Source organism: Antechinus flavipes, chromosome 1 (genome assembly GCF_016432865.1).
Source record: "Antechinus flavipes isolate AdamAnt ecotype Samford, QLD, Australia chromosome 1, AdamAnt_v2, whole genome shotgun sequence".
Classification (NCBI taxonomy): domain Eukaryota; kingdom Metazoa; phylum Chordata; class Mammalia; order Dasyuromorphia; family Dasyuridae; genus Antechinus; species Antechinus flavipes.
The window spans coordinates 595,062,361-595,082,519 of NC_067398.1; the positions used below are offsets into that span (position 1 = coordinate 595,062,361).

Genomic DNA, 20,159 nt, shown 5'->3' on the forward strand with positions numbered 1-20,159 from the left:
ATATTTGTGGGGTCTGTCATGCCAAAACCAGTTCAGAGACATGATCTGTTGTTGATCTAAAGGATACTAGGAAGAGCTCGGATAAAGACGAGTCTACTCTCTATCATCCTGGCTCTGCCCCTCTCAACTTCTGAGTTAATGTAAAAATATCTATTCAGTATAGGTAGAACAGCTAATACATATTAGTATAGAATTTTGACAATTCAAAGAATCTTTTTTCTAGCCATATTAATAATTATTTACTTATAATTATTTCTCTCATATATAACTGATGACAAAGCTAACACTGATTTAGGCTGCATTAATAAAAATAAAATATCCATGGAGATAAGAAGCCTCCTAGACTCCACATAGCTATTTAAGGAAAGATTACCTCTGGCATTCTAGTTATTTCTGAGCACCACATGTTAAGAAGTATTTTGAAATTTTCAAGGAGGTTTAGAGAACAGGTGAAAGCATAAGGGATGTTTCTCCTGGAACAGTCTTTGGAGGAGATGGAATGAAAGCTGTTTTCAAGCATTTAGAGGAGTGTCACATGCAAAAGAAACTATATTTGCTCTGTTTGTCCCCCAAAAACAACATATTTAAATTGAGATTAGAAGGAAGCAGATTTTTGACTCATTCTAAAGGAAACTATCTTAACAATTAGAGTTAGCAAGTCTAATTAGGAAGTGTTTATTAAAAGTTTAAATGCAATGGGTTTCCTGAAAGTTTAATGAATTCTTTGTTACTAGAGGTCTTCATGAGACCAGATTATTACTTATATTAGGGATAATGTAGAAAGGATTTATTATTTGAGAAGGCTTGACTTAGCTGACTTTTGAGTTCAGGAACCTGATTTGTAGAAGGCAGGAACCCTGAAAAGGTGTACTTAAATCTAGGACAGTAGAGTTTTTATAGTTAAGTACATACTCATTGTGAGATAATGGTTCTCTAAGCACATACTTAATGTAATATAATGATGTAATCAATCTAGTTAGTATATACTTAGGGTAATATGGTGATATAATATTCTACAGTTACTCATGCTCAGTGTGATTGTGCATGCTCAGCATGAGGTAGTGATATAATCTGCTGGAGTTTTTAAAGGGAGTCTCAGACTCAGAACGCTCTTTCAGCTACAGCTCTCTTGACCATTCCTCTCAGCCACAGACTCAAAAGAAGACACCAGACTGCAGACTCCATCTTTGACTAGCCAAGTGGCCCTCCTGCCTCCTTCACTCCTCCACTAAAACCAAGGACTCAGGGCAATTCTGAGATCCTCTAGAGGGCTAGTGCGGACTTTACACCTTTCAACTTAATGATTCTATAACTAGTGTCTGTGATTCTTTTTTTGATTCAAAGAATCTTAAAGACCAATAGCAAATAAGTATTATTTTGTTCATTGGCTTAAAATAGTCTTGCTACAAACCATCCCTCTGCTAGCTCAAGGTGAACAGATTTACCTTAAGTCAATAGAAAAAAAAAAAAAAAACAAAAAAAACTTTGACTTCATTGGTTTACTATAAGCATTACCACAACAAAAGAATTAATATCTGCTGATCTGCTTTATAAAGCTGATTCACAGAATCATCATTCTCCTTCCTCTTTTTTTTTCGTTCATTAAACAATTTCCAAATAGAGGTTTCATTTTAAAAGGTGTGTGTAAAAACTTTGTCTATGATAAGATTTTCCTGAGGAGGGCCTGCTTATACTCTACTAGAGTCACGATTTGATTGCTAGTTTCCTGACTAGGTGTGTTTTTTCTACAATTCTGCAATTTTCCTCCACTTGTAGAGCTGATAAGCAGGAACAAGGAGGAGAATCTCTTTGTCAAGGAAGAATTCCCCAAAATGTGTTAAGTGCCCAACAAGAGAGCCTTCTATGAAAAACTGTTGAGCTAATTAGTTCAAATTAATAATGTTCCAAAGTATATACTTTCATTGACAAAATTTACATAAAGTAAACTAGCTCTAGACATTAAAGGATTAATTTCCTTTAGCTATTCATAGGATCATCAACCTAGAACTTAATTCCCTACAAATTTAAAGAGCACTGCTTTTTCTACAGTTGCTATTCTCATACAACTTTTTAGTTATAATCATTCCTCAACATTAGTCTTTTCTCACACAACTCAAGCCTTCCTTACCTCTTATCTGGAATACTGTAATAACCTCCTAGTTTGTCTTCTAGCCTTAAGTATCTTCCTTCTAAAATTCATTCATCATATAATTGACAGCTATTTTTTAAAGGCAAAGATTGAACCATGTTATTCTCTCCCCCTTACTCCATAAATTCTAAATATTAATATTTGATATATTTATATCAATATATCAATTATAATATATAATAATAATATCAACAATATAAATTATATCCATAAATATGTGATATATTTATGTCAAATATAAATTCCACTGGTATTTAAAGCTCTTCATAATTTGATTTCATTCTGGCTTTCACCCTTCTTACATAGATACATCTCTGTATAATTTACAATTTACTGATACTGGCTCAACTGTATGTTGCTCATACACAACATATCACTGTCTAGCTTTCATGGTTTTGCATTGGTTACAGAATAACTAAAATACTTACACTTCTTCATTTGTACCTCCTGGAATCCCTAGCCTCCTGCAAGATTTAACTCAAGTGCTGCCTTCTACACAGTCTTTCCTGTACCTACCAGCTACTGCTACTTTCTTCTTCAAGGTTATCTTTTATTTTCTTTGTGCTTTGAATATACATATGTATATTGTCTCCCCAGTTGGAATGGAAAGTCTTAAAGGGTAAGAATTATTTTTCTTTAAATCTCTAGCACCTAATACATTATGTAAAATAAAAGAAATCCTTAATATGTCATTGATTGACTGAATTACCACTCTTTCCTCTTCTTAGAGTGCAAATTGCCTCCTACTTATGCTATTTTTTGTTCACTACTATTATTCCATTTATTTATCATAAGCATAGTAAAACTTTATCATTCTACAAAGGTAAAAAAACAGATATTTTTTGTTATATATGGTAACTTAAAATATTGATATATCATATCAAGACATAGTTAGTGATATATTAATTTAATATTAATTACTACTCACATTAAATAGTTACTAAAAAAAAAAAAACCAAGAATTTAAATGCTTACTTGCACATCTGTTCATGTCTGGTGCTCTGTGTCCATAATACCCTGATGGGCATGAATGTAAACACTCTCCATACTGCCTCATCCCTTCTCTTCGCAGAAAGAAGAATAACTTTTGTTGGCATCTACTGCATCCATTATCCTTTGAACAAGATAAACAACCTTTGCAAATTGGATTTGATACGTAGCTAGCTGTAAAACAAAAACAAAAAGCAAGATGTACCATTCTGAAAAATTAAGTCTTAGGAGGTGGTAGAAATATAGGGAGATGGGGAAGGAAAAGAATAGGCATTAGTGATGAGATAAGATATCTTGACTCCTCAAGGATCAAAAATTTTACATCATAAAATATTCTTTGTAATATGCAACAATAAGGCATGAAGAATATCAAAGTTAACTATTTTATAACACTCCATTAATAACTTAACAAAGGGAGATTAGAAATGATCAAGTTTGACTCATAACATTTTAAGTTTAGATAAGGCTAGAATAGTTAATTATAACTAGTAACAAAGATTATAAAAAGAAAATTTCCAACTTTTCCTCTTGAAGGTTTGGCTTAAAAATTTCACATTGTACCTAAGAAAAATAAGTATATTTAAGTCCCAAGTCCAATGACCATCTTAATTGTTGTCGTTCAGTTGTTACAATCATATATGGTTCTTTATAAATCCATTTGGGGTTTTCTTGGCAAATAAACTGGAAGGGTTTGTCATTTATCTATTCATTTTAAAGATGAGGAAAATTATGCAAACAGGATTAACTGTTAAACCCAGGGTAACACAGCTAGTAAGTGGGTGAGGTCACATTTGACCTCAGCTCTTCCTGACTCTTAGCCTGGCCCTGCACCATCTGCACTCACCATCTTAATAGTCACTTTTAAAAACCTCTCAATTACCTTGGGTAATTGTTGTGATATATTCCTCACTGAATTTTAATGATTATCTCCATTTGATCCTGTATGAAGATGTATATAGTTGTCTTTATATTGTCAACCCCATTAGATTATGAGCTTCTAAAGAGTAGGGTCTGCCTTTTATCTTTCTTAGTATCCCCATATTTAGCATAGTGACAAGTATGTGAGATAGGCTTTATAAATTTTCTCTTCAACATTTCTTGGATCTGAACCCCTTCTCTGAATTCCATATAGCCAGTATCCTAGTTCAAGCACTCACCTCTCATTTGGGCTACTAAAATATTCTCCTAATTGATATTTTTGCTTCCATTTTCTACCATTTTCAATCCATCCTTTTCATATCTAGTCTCAGAGAGAATTCTCAACCACAGTTTTTATTTTGATATCCCCCCTTCTCAAAAAGTTTCCATGGTTCCCTATTGCTTCTTGAAGAAAATACACACTGTTCTCTCTAGTGTTTAAATTCCTTTATAATGTGGCTCCAAACAAAGGTAATTTCACAACATTTTCCTCACATATTGTACATTCCAGCCAAATTAACTTTCTTACTGTTCCTCACATGCAACATTCAATCTCCCATCTCCTAACTTTTATAGAAGCTTTTCTCAATTTCTAGAATATTCTTCTTTCTCTAATCACCTCATAGATTCCCTAACTTTATTCAAAGCATTACTCAGTGACTGTTTCCTACAAAAATTCTTTCCCAGTCTTCCCAGTTGTTCATGTTCATCTCAATCCTCATCCTAAATTTGTAGATGTTTTACTTATATTTATTTATGTATGTTTCATTTGTTCTAAATAGACTATAAGCTTCATGGAAACAAGAATTTGTGTCTGTATTTCTAGTCACCAGATATCACCAGTGGTTAAAAATCTTTTGTTGATGGAAAGACATCTGGCTTGTTAACTGTTAAGACTTGAGGATATCTCACTTTATGCCACTGAATTTGAAAGACATGCTATTAACAGTACCTAGGGACAAGAGATTACAAGATAACAAATAAATTTATTAATCTTTTTGTAATGCTTTTGCTGAAGCTCTACTCTTGTACTTGCCTCATTATGGCACATTGGTAACTTTTAGCTCCTTCAAAGGCCATTCTAGTAAAATACAAACTACTAAGTTTTACCAAGGAGCAAAGGATAAAACGATAGTTCCAGCAACAGAATGTATCTGCTGACCACCAAACTAATCATATGCAGACAAAAATATAGTTATCAAGAATATGGACAACAGGTGACTTTCTGACCATAGCAATTCATAAAAACTGACTGTAAAACTTCTTTATAAGAATTAGCACATGCATGAGTCATCCCTTTACCAATGAGGTCATGCACATTTGATGTATGAAAAAGGAGTTTTACATATTTATGCATAGGCACAATTGCACTGCTACTAATGAGAATTCACATTTATATATCAAACACATCTCCTCACATTCCTTTAAAATCAGAGATAATGGCAATAGTGACAATGACCATTTTACAATTGAAGTAAACCAAGTTTCAAGAAAGGTCAAGGAACTTGCCCACAATCATAAAACATAAGATGATTCAAAGTTGGGCACTTCCTAATTTCAACAGATTATTTAAAAATTTTAAAACCATTAAACTGCTGTTTTATGCTTATACTTTCCCTAATTTAAATTTGCAATGAGAAAAAGAAAGTATCATCTTCTTTGAGATCACTACTAACATCTGGATGGACTAAGAAAGACCTCCTTAGAAAGATAGAATCCAGATACTGACATTTTTGAGTGGTTTTGAAATCATTTTTTCCTGTTGTGTTGATCTCTAGATACTTTAAAAATATTTTGCCATGCTAGGAAATCATTTGAATGCTAAATTAATCAATACAAAAATTGTATTTAGTCTAGATTAAAATTCTCAACCCTAATTACAGGGTTGTTTCAACAGGAAAATCAAATTCCACATATGCCATTTCCACTAAGAATAACTTTCTCAAAAATCTAACAATCCCTAGCAAGTGTGAGTAATGCATACAAATTATGGATTTGTCCAAGCAGCCAAAAACTATTTCATGATAAGAAAGAGATTTTAAATGTCAAATGCAATAAGACATACTGGAACTGTGCCTTTCTTTCATCCTGGGAGTAATAAATACTCTATCGTGCACTGTTAAGCAGAATGAAAGAGAATTTCCCTGGCTATGACACTAAACTAATCTTATGTTCAACTAGAGATCCTCAAAGTCTCTATTAATATACCTCAAATTTCAACTTCAGTTCTATAAGCTAAAAGCAGCATTCTAAAGGATTTACCTATATAGTCACATAATTTAAGAGGAAAATGGAAAATGGCCAGAACATTAGTCTCAGAAAATTGAAGCTGAGCCTTAACTGACTTTTAATTCAAAGAATTAGTCCAAGGACTCTACATTACCACAAATCATATTTCATTAAAGAGTATAAATAATAATGGGAATAAAGAAGATAACCTTAAGTGAAAATTCTTAAATATAAAAAACAACCATTTTCCTAATTACAGAGTCCTGTCCTCAGAAACTTTTTCTAAAGAATCATAGGCTTCATTTGAGTGAGGGTTAATTTTATCTTTTGTTGGTCCTTTTCTTCTTCATTATTTTTAACTAGATACTCATATGAACATTGAGATATGCTTATCTGATTTGGTAATGACACAAAGTTGAGAGGGACTGCATATGCTACAGGATTCAAAACAGAATAAAAAAGAAAACAAAGCCAAAAATAATCCAAGGAAATGGAATTTTAACTTAAGTAAATATAAGAAATCTTATGTTGGGGTTCAAAAAATCAACTATATGATAAAATTGAAGAGACATAGGTATGCAGCAATTCATATATAAAGCACATAGTACCATAGCACAATTTCAATAGGTCAACTTTGTGACATGATACTAGCTGCTTTGGCCATTATCTTAGACCATGACAACAAAAACAATGTACTCAGAATAAAGTTGGATATACTTCTATTGCACTCTGCCTTGATTAAGCTACTTCTGAAATATTACATAAAGTTGTAGAGGCCACACTATAAGGACACTCCCTATGTATACTCCGAAAACTTTGATTATGAGAAAAGCAAGCATACCACAAGATGATTGTGTGAAGTAAAACCTAGTAAATCCAGATAGGAGAAAGAAAATTGGGGTCATTATGTCAAAGAACATATACTTCCTTTCCTTCACTCCAAAGAGCACACAATGAGAATCAATGAATAGAAGCTGCAGAGATAAATGCCTTAACTCAATAGTTGAAATAATTCCTAACCATTACAGACACCCAAAATAAAACTTGGCTACCTGATAAAATTGTGAATCTCTTCACTTTTGGGGAAAGCTATTAGGGATTCAAAAGAGGGCATTTTTGTTTTGGCGATAGATCAGATTAAAGGATCTCAGATGACCTTTTCATCTCAAGTTTCTAAGAAACAGTAGAAAACATAGATCAAACTCCAAGATGCTTACTTAGATATTTTAATACTTATGGACATGGATTATCCTCAGTTTCATAATACAATTCTTATAATCAAATCTAACTTAATGTTACCTTTTATCAAAACTGTAATTTGATCATGACACAAATGTATAACCTATATCTAATTGTTTGGTGTCTCAGGAAAGTAGAGAAGAAAGAGAATTTATACTTCAAAACAATTGGGGAAAATAAATTTTTTTTATAGTTCTATCATAAAGGGCATTTATTAATGCCCAGATGACTAATTCAAAAGAAACATATCATTCTTGAAGTCTGTAGCTTCATATTCCAAAGATCAAATATAATTTGTAGCATAAGACCACACAAAGACATTTATAGTTTATTTGGCTATCATTTACAAAAGTCCTTCCTCCTACTTTTCCCCAAATCTGCTATTGTATCTACAAATTGTATATGGTACATTTGGCAGGAAACCTGTATGTGCTATATAAAGGCCACAAACCAAACTAGCAAGAATTAAAACTTTAAACATTTGGCTAATATCATTTATTTTATCAGGATCTTAACATCTAGAATATTGCTGTTTATTACCCTGGGATTGGTTCAACTGTACAGGTGAATAAACAGAGAAGTTAATTTCTTGCTTTGATGATCTCGTTTATTTTGTCTCTTAGTAAGCTTCAACTTCTCCAACCCTGAAACCTGCTGAGACCCAGAACTGCAGCATTCCAACCCAAACAGCTCAAAACCCAGATCCACCCAAAGAGCAAAGCCAAACATATGATTCTGCAACATTTAAATGCCCCCAAAGGAGAAAAACAATGATTTTTAAAGAACACAAGCATATAATTCCTTGAGACATAAATAAATACAAATTTAGAAGTTCAGCAGAATAAATGGAATAGGACCTAAGTGATGATATATCTTTCCACTTTCATAGTTATTAAAGCAAATATTTTATAAATCTTTAAGTACTATATAAAAGTAAGATTTTTGTTTTAGTAGTGAGGTGTTTTGTTATTGTTGTTATTATTTTGGTATATGAATTGTGATTTTATCAGTATGGATAACCTCCAGTGAGGCAACTTCTTTCATCATTATACATGAGCAATCATTTGTAATTGATAGATAACCTTAGAGATTGAGTGATTAGTTCATGGAAATAGAACTATTATCATGGCAAAATTTAAACCCAGTTTTTTTCTGATTGCAAAGTCAACACTCTAACTATTATGTTAGGTTTATGCTTATTAAGTCAATTCTATCAAGATAGAAAGCAACATTAGTCAGATTTGCTCTAGTTTTTTTATTCAACCCACTTGATTTCTGCAGTTTTTCATTCCAATGAGTAAAGTCAACTTCTTGTGGATCTTCAGATTGTGTTTTTAAGTCTCATGATTTCTTAAGTCAGATCCAGCTATTTACATTTTATTCTATAGAACATTTTGTGTAGGTGTTGGATGCCCATCTGTTTTCAATAGACTCCAGACATTAAAGTGCTTCCCTGTTTCTGGATTTTGCTTTTGCCAAGTAAGGAATCTAAATTCCTTCTAGGTGAAGGCATCCATTTCTAACAAAGAGTGCACATTTCTGCTCCTGACAGCAGGATTAAACAATGAACTATTGGCAAGTTGGCACAAAGTTGAATCTTTCCATGTGATATCATATACACTTAATTTTAATTAAAATGGGCAGCTATTATGAGTTGCAACAGTAGACCTTATAATAATAACTAAAAATTTATTTTCTTCCTCTGTAAAACTTGTTTGGGTTCTTAATGAAATACTTTTTAAAGAAACATCAGAATATGTTAAGTATCTATCTCATATAGTGTTGTGCTTGGCATTAATACTAAATAATCAGCAAAACCTTTGGCTTCTGTGAATTTATAATCTATAAATACTAGGAAGAAAATACTGAAATATGTAAGTTACCAGCCTCCAATACACTTTTAGTCATTAAGATCATGAATTATGAGCCATAAAGACTTCATACAAATAATAAATATTCAGCCATAGGACAGTATGTTTTGATTTACATACTCAGAATTGAAGATATCTATTAAAAACAGTTTCTTAAAACATGTAAAATGATCACAACTGAACATGATCAATCTTAAAAAGCTTGATAGTTTATTACTATGAACATTTTGCAGCACATTAAACAAAAATGTTTAAATCAGTAACTCATCTTTCCTTAAGCTCTATCAGTATCTCTGAAGACCTGTTAAAATTTCTATAAAGATGATCTTTTTGTTCCTAAATTTGGATTATATAATCTAATCTGTTAATTGCTTTAAAAAGCCATATCTTGAGAAAACATATTGACGCATGTTTTCAAACTTGTGCTGTTTAAACAGATAATCTTGCTTTCCCAAAAATAAAACACAAACCAGATAAAAATCATAGTAGTATTCTTTTAAGACAATACAGTCAGAACATCAGTCACTATTTGTATACCAAACCTAATTTCAATATTCTGAAATGCTCTCTATAGAGACATAATATTTCACTACTCCCACATCTTTTCTAATCTCTAGTTTCCACACTAAATTTAGTCCTATGAAGATATTTATGATGAATATTTATTTATCAAAATCCCCTTTGTCCTATGTGATAATGGGTATTTTTTAATTAATCTAATTCAATAGAACAACTATTTAAATGCCTAACATCACCTTCTTTCCCTCCATCTTCTCCAAAAATACATGTGATCAAAATTGTAGAAACAAAGGCAGGACTCTCAGGAATTCTGGCACTAGTAAGCACTGATACAAACAACACCCCCCCCAAAAAAAAAAAAAAAAAACTTTTATTGATTCAATTAAAAGGTTACAAAGACTTTTCTTTCCATAAACAGATCAGTTTCAACTGATTTCAATGATTATTTTTTTTAATTTTCTAAAAAAATATATGTTTTTTGAAGTAGACAATATAAGCTCTGACTTTCTTAAAGTGTTTCCTGTTTGTCTTTAATTCTAGCATAGTTTGCCATCTGAATGCTTTTTCAGAGGCCCTTTTCTGTTAATATCTCAGAATTTATCACAAATCCCATTACCTAATTTAGTCATCCCCCAAAAAATTCAGGAATTCTAATCAATAGCTAATTGTATAGTTTTCCAAGAAATTTGATAATAGAATAATACTAACCTCAAAAATTCTAACACTTATTTGCTTTAGACTTATTCAAGCAAAATCTACCTACTGTGTGTTAAGCACTATGCTAAGCCAAAAAAAAAAAAAAAAAAAAAAAAAAAACCAGGAGATATTCAGCTTATGCATGACACGGACTATTCCCAAATTATTAGTTTTGAGGTAGAAGACAACCACATAAATGGATATAAAATGCATCAAAAACTATTTTAATTCTGAAGTCTATGTAGGATTCTCCTTATTTTTGGTATAGTATAATATAGCCATAAACATAGGTTAAAATCCTAGCTCTTTCACTTACTACTTTCAGTATATATTAAATATTTCCTTCATCCCAGCTACTGTGTTAGTAATTAAGATATGAATACCTTTCATCTCTAAAAGCTGAAGAAGTCTAAAGTCCAGTGATCTAGTCCCAATATAAATTCTTATAAAGAAGATTATTCATCTGAGTTTCAATCTGGAAGTGACATCAATAGAGCATATTATCAGGGCAAAGTGCTGGAGAATCTTTTCTCTAGTGAACCCTTTCTCACATTTCTCTCCTTTCCTTAGTTATCATTCTGATAGTTTGAAAGTTATTATGCTAATGAAGGACAGGTGATGCAGGCCTTCAACAACATAGTCCTTTAGTGCTGCAAAAAATACTCAATCTTCCCTTTAAAAAATAAAACACAGCCATACAAAGTTACACAGCATTCAAAAGAGAAAGCAAAGGGACATTCACCAAAAATCTGTTCCCTGCCATCCCCCAGAACTTATGTCTGAAATAATATAAGCTAGGGCTTAGTGATGTCACCTGAGAGCCCTGTGGCTGACAAGCATGTAACAGGATCCAGGCTAGCAGACTGGAAAGAAACAGCATCCACTGGATTTCTGCTGAATCCCAATTCAGTGTTGGTACTAAGAGTTAAAAAGAAAAATGTGTGTCTCAGTCATTTAGTTTGGAAAGTCTTGGAAAAAGGGTAGGAAGCAAGAAGAAACTTTCATAGCATGTCTTTTTTGGAGCTACGCCATGTCCAGTTTGTGTGGTCCTGTAGGAGTTGATCCAGATTCATCTCCTGCAGGTAAAGTTACTTGAGAGTATTAACCTATGGATTCTGTTTTTCTTCTGGATACCTCCTTGTTCATTGTGCCTCCACTAGATAGAATAATAAAGTGCTATGTAACTGGCTGGGGACTGAATGGGGGAACAATGATACAATTTAGTTGAAAAACTTTCTTTTGACAAAGCTCAATTATCTCCATCCCCATATTTTAAAAAAAAATTCTCATCTTAAATTAAAATTCTAAATGGAAGAAAAAACCACACAGTTCTTTGCTCATTTCACTTCAGATGATATCCTCTAGTCTCAGGCTCCCTGCCATGTGCAGAAGCAATCCCCAATGCTGCTAGTACTGCTGCCACCACAAAACAGGACCACTGGCTCTCCAAAGTGAAGACTGTCCAGCATTCCACCACTGGCAACATTCCACCAACACCCAATTTAATTCAAGAATCATTTAGGATTTTCTCTTCCAAAGACCACACTCTTAGATGGAAACTTGTTAGTAAAAGAATGACAAGGAGCTTCTGTTTGGGCAACATGGGCTTCTTCTGCCACATGTTATAATAATTAAGTCAAAGCAGTAAATTGAAGATTAGCACTTGGGGAGGAAAAAACCTTTGGAAACATGTTTAACAGACATCCATGAAGCTAGTTCTGTGGCATAAGCCCTTCTTGACTATGCACATCTTCAACACTGTCTCTTTATCCAGAGCATTTATCTGAATAAAACTTTCCTATTGATGTCATTATTTCCTGAATAGTGATTCCAGATATTTCAATAATAAAAGATTATAGTCTCAAAGTGTCTTTGGAGTATCATACAATGATTTCAAGAATCCCAAACTTCTTCTTGACTCAAAAAGCTCCTCTTTAACTTCAATATTCTTCCAGTGATACAACTACAAATCATGGAATATTACAATCTCTGGATAAGGTTCACTCAAAGAAAAAATGAAGAATTAGGCTATGATTTTGCCCAGGAATGATTATGCAGGAGAAGCCATACAAAAGTCAGTTATCAGAGAAATATACAACCAAAAAAAGATATATGGTCTTAATCAAGAAGATAGCTCATGGAAAGCCCTCAATTTCCCTGGCTATCCATAAATGTCAAGAGTTCTAGATCAAAACCCTTAGAGCATTTGGATGCTCTCTCACAGAGATATTATGAAAGGACAAAAACATTGTTTTCCTTCATATGTTCTTTGTAGTAAATATGGGTAATTAGTCAAAATGACAAATTCACTCAAAGTTATTCTTTAAAAATTTTTGTTTTTACCATATATATTTTCTTGGTTCTGTTCATTTTGCTCTTGATTATTCTATGCAAACCTACCCGTATTTTTCTAAGACCATCAAGCTCATCACATCTTATAGTACAGTAGTATTCCATCACATACTATAATGTGTTCAGCCATTCCCCAATTGATGGGCATCTCTGCAATTTCTAATTATTTATCACCACAAAAAGAGCCACTATAAATATTTTAGGACATATAGGTTCTCTTACTTTTTCCTAATCATCTTGCAACCAGAGAAAGAACTTATAAGCAAAAGCATGTGTAGAATGGTTTTATGTGTGTGTGTGTATACACATACACACAAACACACACACACACACACACACACACACACACGGCCTTCTCTTGTACATGCTGATCCATCTCCCATTCCCATTCCTCTATATGGATGGCTCCTTCTTACCTCTGCCTACTGATCTCCCTAATTTCCTTCAAAGCCTATTTCAGATGCTATCTTTTACATGAAGCCTTTCCTTATCATATTTGCTACTAATGCTCTTCCTCCCTCTCTAGTAATATATTTTTGTTCTGCATATATCTTGTATAAGCATATAAATATATGTGTATATATATACATATACAAACATACATGTTATTTATGTATATACATATATATACACATATCTATAAGATTCACATATATATAGGTATGTATGTATATACCTACACATATATACACAAACCCCACTAATATGAAATTCACATAAAACCTACACTTTTCTCTATCACTAGAATGTAAACTCAGAAACAATTTTATTTGTTTTATTCATATTCTCATGATCTGTCACAAAGTTTAGAAAATGGTTGTTGATTGACTCTAAAATTTCCTGGCTACCAATATTTTTCTCTGATAATTGATGTTCTAAACATATCTCCTCAATAGAAACACTTAATGGTCAACAATGTTCACATAATCAACTGAGGAATTTTTCCTCCCACAATAAATGTTCTCAAATAATAGACATGCTTACAGAATTAAAAATATCATAGAAAACACTTCTCACATTTATCTCATAGGGAACTGCAAATATACCAAAATTAATATCAGAAAGACTAAGAAAATCAAAGTATAGCAGCTCTTATGATGATTAACTAGTTTTCATTCAATTATCAGCTTCTAACCAAGAGTCCATATAGTAAGTTAAACTTAGTAAATGCTCTATCATGAATTAACAATCATACAACCAATCAGTCAAGAATCATTTATTAAGCTCTCAATATGGCCAAATACCATGTGTGCTAAGCATTAAGGACACAAAGGGAAAAAAAAAAAAAAAACACCCTCCTTGGAGATCACAATTCTAAGGGAAGAGACAATATGGGAATTAAGCACTTACAAGAGCTATATATTGCAAATAGAAGGTAATCTCAAAAGGAAGATACTAGTAGTATGGGAGAAGATGAGGAAAGAGTTCTAAGTGTTAAAAGAAACCATAGAAGCCATATTTGGCTTGAAGGAAAGAGAGCATCCCAGGTAAGGAGGATAGCCAGTATAAATGGGAAGAATATTATGTGTGAACTGGATTGGAACAGTAAGAAAAATAGAAACAAGGTGTAAGACAGCCAGAAATATAGAAGAGGAACAAATGTTGAAAACTTTAAATGTGTGTGTGTGTGTGTGCGCGCGCGCGCTCGCGCGCACCCACGCGCAGTTAGATATCTCCAGGAGTCATGAAGGTCATAGTTCAAATGTGACTTTTGACCCTTATTAGCTGTGTGATCTTGGGAAAGTCAATTGACCTCTCTTTGCCTTAATGCACTAGAGAAAGAAACTGCAAACCACTCCAGTATCTTTGCCAAGAAAAACCTAAGGACAGCACAGTTGGACACAATTGAACAACAAAGGTGGTGTTACAGACCTGAGCTTTAGAAAAAAACACTTTGGTGACTAAGTGAAAGATGGATTAGAGCTGGAAAAGACTTGAGGCCAAGAGATCAATCAGCAGGCTACTTCAATAGTCAACATGGGAGGTGATAAAGTCTTACACCACATCTGTGGCTATATAAGTGGATGGATGTATATGATAAAAGCTATTAACATTCTATTTTCCCCTGTAAGTCAAAATAACATTCAGAAAGGAAAATTATACTCATTCAAATTCATCCTAATACCATTTTTTAAAAAATTTAATGACAAATTTATGGGAAAAAAGTTCTTAAGTTGAACCATGGTGCTTGGTAATAAAAAGGAATACAAGAGTATCAAATCTTGTTTTTAAGATGATTAGAAATTGCCTTTTCATGGGTTTAAAAGTGCCTTTTCTTCAAGATGACAACACTAATGATACATTTCTCTTCCTCAAATCCTGAGTATAGAGTTTGAGGATTTTGCATTTCTTCATTAAAAATAATAATAATTCTAAGTGACTAAAAAAAGGATGAAAAAATAGTTTAAGATTTTTTAAGAAAAATTTGCAGGTAACTAAATGGTGACAGTAAAAATTCATAAAGCTTAGCAAAGAGAAGAAAAAGGAAGAGGAAAGGGGGAGAGAAAAAGAAAAGAAAAGAAAAAGAGTAAGTTTCATGTGGGTGTTTACAATACTATAACTTAAGCAATGAGGATTTTTCCCCTTGCTGCAGAATGTACACTGTCCATGCCAAGTGTTGGCTTTAGCTTTTACAGCCTACTTATTAGTCCCCTATGGAAATGTTGACAGACTGTTGGCACTGATGGTGGCTCCAATATGAGCAGAGTTGAAAAATGCACAAGATTGTGGCCTGGAAAGCTACTCTCTCACAAAATACTATGTTTATATAAGAAAATAATCTAATTATTTAAATGTGAAAAACAAATCCTTAAAGATATACCCTCTCCAAGTGGGTATTTGAGCACCTATAATACTAGACATTGGACAAGTTTTTGTTTGTTTTTTTGTTTGTTATTAATAAATAGACTTAAGCACAACATTTAGGATATACTTGAGGTATAAAAGCCCTCTGCTGGCAAGAATATACATGTTCAACAACCCTGTCTCTGGCTTTTTTCAGCTTACTTAAAGCATATTAACTTGTGTGTGATGTACTCAGGTTACCCTAAAGATACTTCCCCAACAAATTCAGCTGTTTCTATAATATGTGCTTTTTAAAGGATGGATAGTCTATCTTTTAACCATTGCCACACTTGTCTTAAGTTATAAAATTATAAATAAGTAAATGGATAGCCAAATAGGATGGCTTTTTGGAGCTGTGACTTTTCAGCCCACAACAAGAAGGGGCAGAGTCATAAATAATTGCTCCAGACACAAGACCCAGATGAAAGAACACATTCGCTTTTGATGTGGAAAGGACCTGGGGTCATACTTCTGTCTTTTTAAGTTGGGACCATACATCCTTGTAGTAAGGAACAAAAATAAAAGCAGTTACTTTAATGAAAAGCAAATTGTTATAAAGTAATAGGTGTATAAAATGTTACTGTTGCTAAGTAACTGCTGCACAATACCAAACCAGAAGCAAAACATCATATATATATATACACACACACACATACACACACACACACACACACACATATATGAAATCCTCCCAAAAAAACTTATTTTGAACTTGGTCATTCAGTATCCCTGTTGTTTATGTATCTTTAGCACTAAATCCATGTAGGGAAGGGCATTGAAACATAAGCCCTTAACTGTTACACTTACACCAAGATAATATGTGAGTAAAGCCTCAAGATGAGGGAGCTGAGCAGCTTCCAGGACACTTCATGTATTCATAGCATAAATTCATTTTGTTTTTAAAGAGATAATGTGATAGATACAATATACCATGAATCTCTTTACAACACTATTAGAGAAAATTTCCTGAAGTGAATGAAGTTAGGTTTTGGCCAAGGACATACGAGTAAGGTTAAAAGTAGGAATTAAACTTCTAACTAATCTGAGAAAATTCTATGCAAAGAAACATTAAAATAAACTTGATTCAATATAACCATATTCACATGTAATCAAAATTATTCTACAGCTAGAAACCAAATATACTCCTTATTTTAGAGTGTGTATATATATATATATATATATATATATATATATATATATATATATATATATATATGTGGGAGGGTGGGTGGGGGTGTGGGGGTGTGTGTATCTTTAGACTAAGAAGCAAAACTAAATCAAGAATAATTTTATTTGTAATTTTATCATTAATAAAAATTTCTATTCAAGGACAGAGAAATACATTCCCAAATTTGACCATAAGGCAATTAATTTTCCAATGATTGCAGCCCCTGAAGACTGCTTATTGAAGTCAATGTATCCACATGACCAAAATTACATGTTCTTGAAGTACAAGACCAAGTTAATCATCAGTCCACATATTGTTTAACATCAAATCAAGTCATTAAAAAAAAAAAGATTTTTTAGAAGGGCCTCATAAGTCAATAAGGGGAAGAGGGGGGAAGGCATGGAACAAACAAATATACTTGCATCAAAAATTATAATATTTACTAAAACTAGTTTTCATAGTATTAAATCATCGAAACTCTTTAAGGTGCTACTTCTCAGTTTTAAGGTGCTAGCTACTTCTCAGTTTTTTTCCCCTAATCCCAATGTTCAAAATCATATACCAAAACAAAGTCTTCATTAAGCCTTAGCTCCTTTCTTCCTTTTCCTGTCTGATTTCTAGGTTTCTTTTCACATATTTCTTCAATCATTTTTTTCTCTCTCTCTCCCTCCTCCTTCTTTTCTTTCCCTTTTCTCCTCTCCCCCACACTCACACACAATTTGGCTGGTGTCTCCCCTGGGGAAATACCACCTTACCTTGATCTGGAGCATTTAGATATTTACTCCATCATCTTAAATTAAGTTCCCCAATTCTAACACATCCTGCATTTCTCCTTACTTTTTTGTATTTATTTCCATTGTTTCCTAAAAGATTGATTGGTTCCTCTCACTTTCTTTCAGCTAATCTTGAATTCTCCTTTTCCAAAGTGATTCTTTCTAAAAGGATCCTTTTTAGAGACTTTTTTTGATCACCTTTCTCCCAATTTTTTTTTACTCTCCCTCTCTCTGCTCCTCTTGAAATTGCTTTGCTTTTTTATTTGTATTTAACATTTCACTATCCTGTCATTTTCCCATAATACTCTAGGTCTCTTGAAGGTATCCGGCACTGTTTTGTAGCATAATTTGCAAAAAAGTAAGCATTTTTTAAAGCTTATTGACTTTAATTTTTCACAAGTATACCTGTGGCTATTACCAGACCATTGTGGTAGACTAGAGTATGCTAAATATATCTGTCAATCCAGAGATCAACTTTTTTTAAATCAGGCAAGGCAGTGAACATCATCTCCAATTTGTGAAATTTGAAGAGGAAGTGTTTTCATAATATAGCTATTTCTTGACTTACTCAAATTAGAAGTAGCTTTATATAACATGTAATCTGATGGTTAAGAACATGAAGACACCAGTTGTGGTTAGCATCCTATAACAGCTAATCAAAATCCCAAGGGTATAATTCATTCACCCAAAGAGCCACTATAGATACTTTAAACAATTATATACATTATCCCAATTTCTTCACTTCTTAATTATTCACTGAGTTATCTCACTCTAGCCCAAAGTCACAGCTCTTCAAGTTAACCAGCTTATGATTGAGCCAAATGTTCATACAATTAGTAGTTCAGATAATATAGATTGAATTAAAACAAAAACTTTCAGTTATTTTTCAGAAAGATTAGAAGTAATCCATTCCTCTTCTAAGAAAATTAATTTCCTTCTACAATATAGATGGCCTTGTGCTACATATATGTATATATATATATGTGTGTGTGTGTATATACATATATATGCATATGTATATGTACATATATATGTGCGTGTGCATTCAGAACAATAATATAAATGTGTTCAGATATATTAGAATTTTACTTCTGGCTCAGTGGCTTATTAAATGTGGACAGGTCACAATTTCCCTATCCCAGCTCTGTCATCTATAAAAACGTATATGTACATAAATAACATCTATAGTAATAACCTCTTGGTCTTGTGATGATCAATAAGAATGTAACAAATTATTTTTTAAACTTTAATGAATGTTATTTCCATTAGTAGCAGTATGACTTAGATTTTTTAAAATAACTCATAAGATAGCATTTTCACTCTTTTTGTTGTTTGCTTGCATTTTCTTTCTCATTTTTTCCTTTTTTTGATTTGATTTTTTTGCAGCATGATAATTGTATAAATATGTATGCATATGTTGGATTTAACATATCTTTCTACCATGTTTAATATATATTGGACTACTTGCCATCTAGGGGAGGGCATGGGGGAAGGAGAGAAAATTGGAACACAAGGTTTTGCAAGGGCTAATGTTGAAGAATTGTGCCCTCATATGTTTTGAAAAATAAAAGCTTTAATAAAAATAAATAAAAACTCATACCATTATTAAAGAAAATAATAATTTGGTGAAGTTTTGGGGAGTGGAACAATCACCAATTAAATAAAGTAGAGGTTCTTGACCTAGGATCTATAAACTTGATTTGATATTTGAGATATGGGAGTGTATGTATGTATATATATATATGTATGTATATGTATGTATATGCATAGTGTATGCATACACATACATATATACATATTCATATGCAATTATATTGTATATAATTAATTTCTTTGATAATACCACATGTTTTATTTTATTCATTTAAAAATTTAATTCTGAGTCTATCGATGTTAGGGTTTGTGGTCCAAAGAGAAAAAGGAATCCTGGAATAAGACTACCAATAACTGGAGAGAAGAATAGTCTTACTAAGTCTCACTCAAAAGTGTTAAGATGATACAAATCATTTTAATCAATAGCTGCGAAGCACTTCAGCATAAAACACAGTGTTGTGTGCTTAGAGGAAGATGTTAAGTTTAGATAGATAATACAGTTCAATTCTTGCCCTCAAGATACTCACAGACTGGTCATGATTCTTATATAAACTGATTAGTCTGAATTTATGATTTCAACCATGTGGAGAATTCCCCATGTGAAAACTCCATTCATAAAGGTTAATATGAAACTCATCGAGAATATGGAAAGTATCCAGTGATAATGCAATTTTTAAAATTAGTAAAAAGAGACTACATACATATATATATATATATATACACATATATATATATACATACACACATACAAATACAGAGAGACAGATACAAACACACATAAATATATTTTTCATTTGTTGTAGAACTGAGACTAGGCA

General features: G+C 32.5%; 1 protein-coding gene across 1 annotated transcript in view; it reads right to left on the reverse strand.

Annotated features, from left to right (window-relative positions):
* Nucleotides 1-20,159, reverse strand: part of RSPO2 (R-spondin 2) — a 262,417-nt gene that overhangs the window by 144,447 nt on the left and 97,811 nt on the right. The window contains exon 3 of the mRNA XM_051970983.1: nt 3,125-3,313. Within this exon, the coding sequence (XP_051826943.1) occupies nt 3,125-3,313 (189 nt within the window). The remainder of the gene's footprint in view (nt 1-3,124; nt 3,314-20,159) is intronic.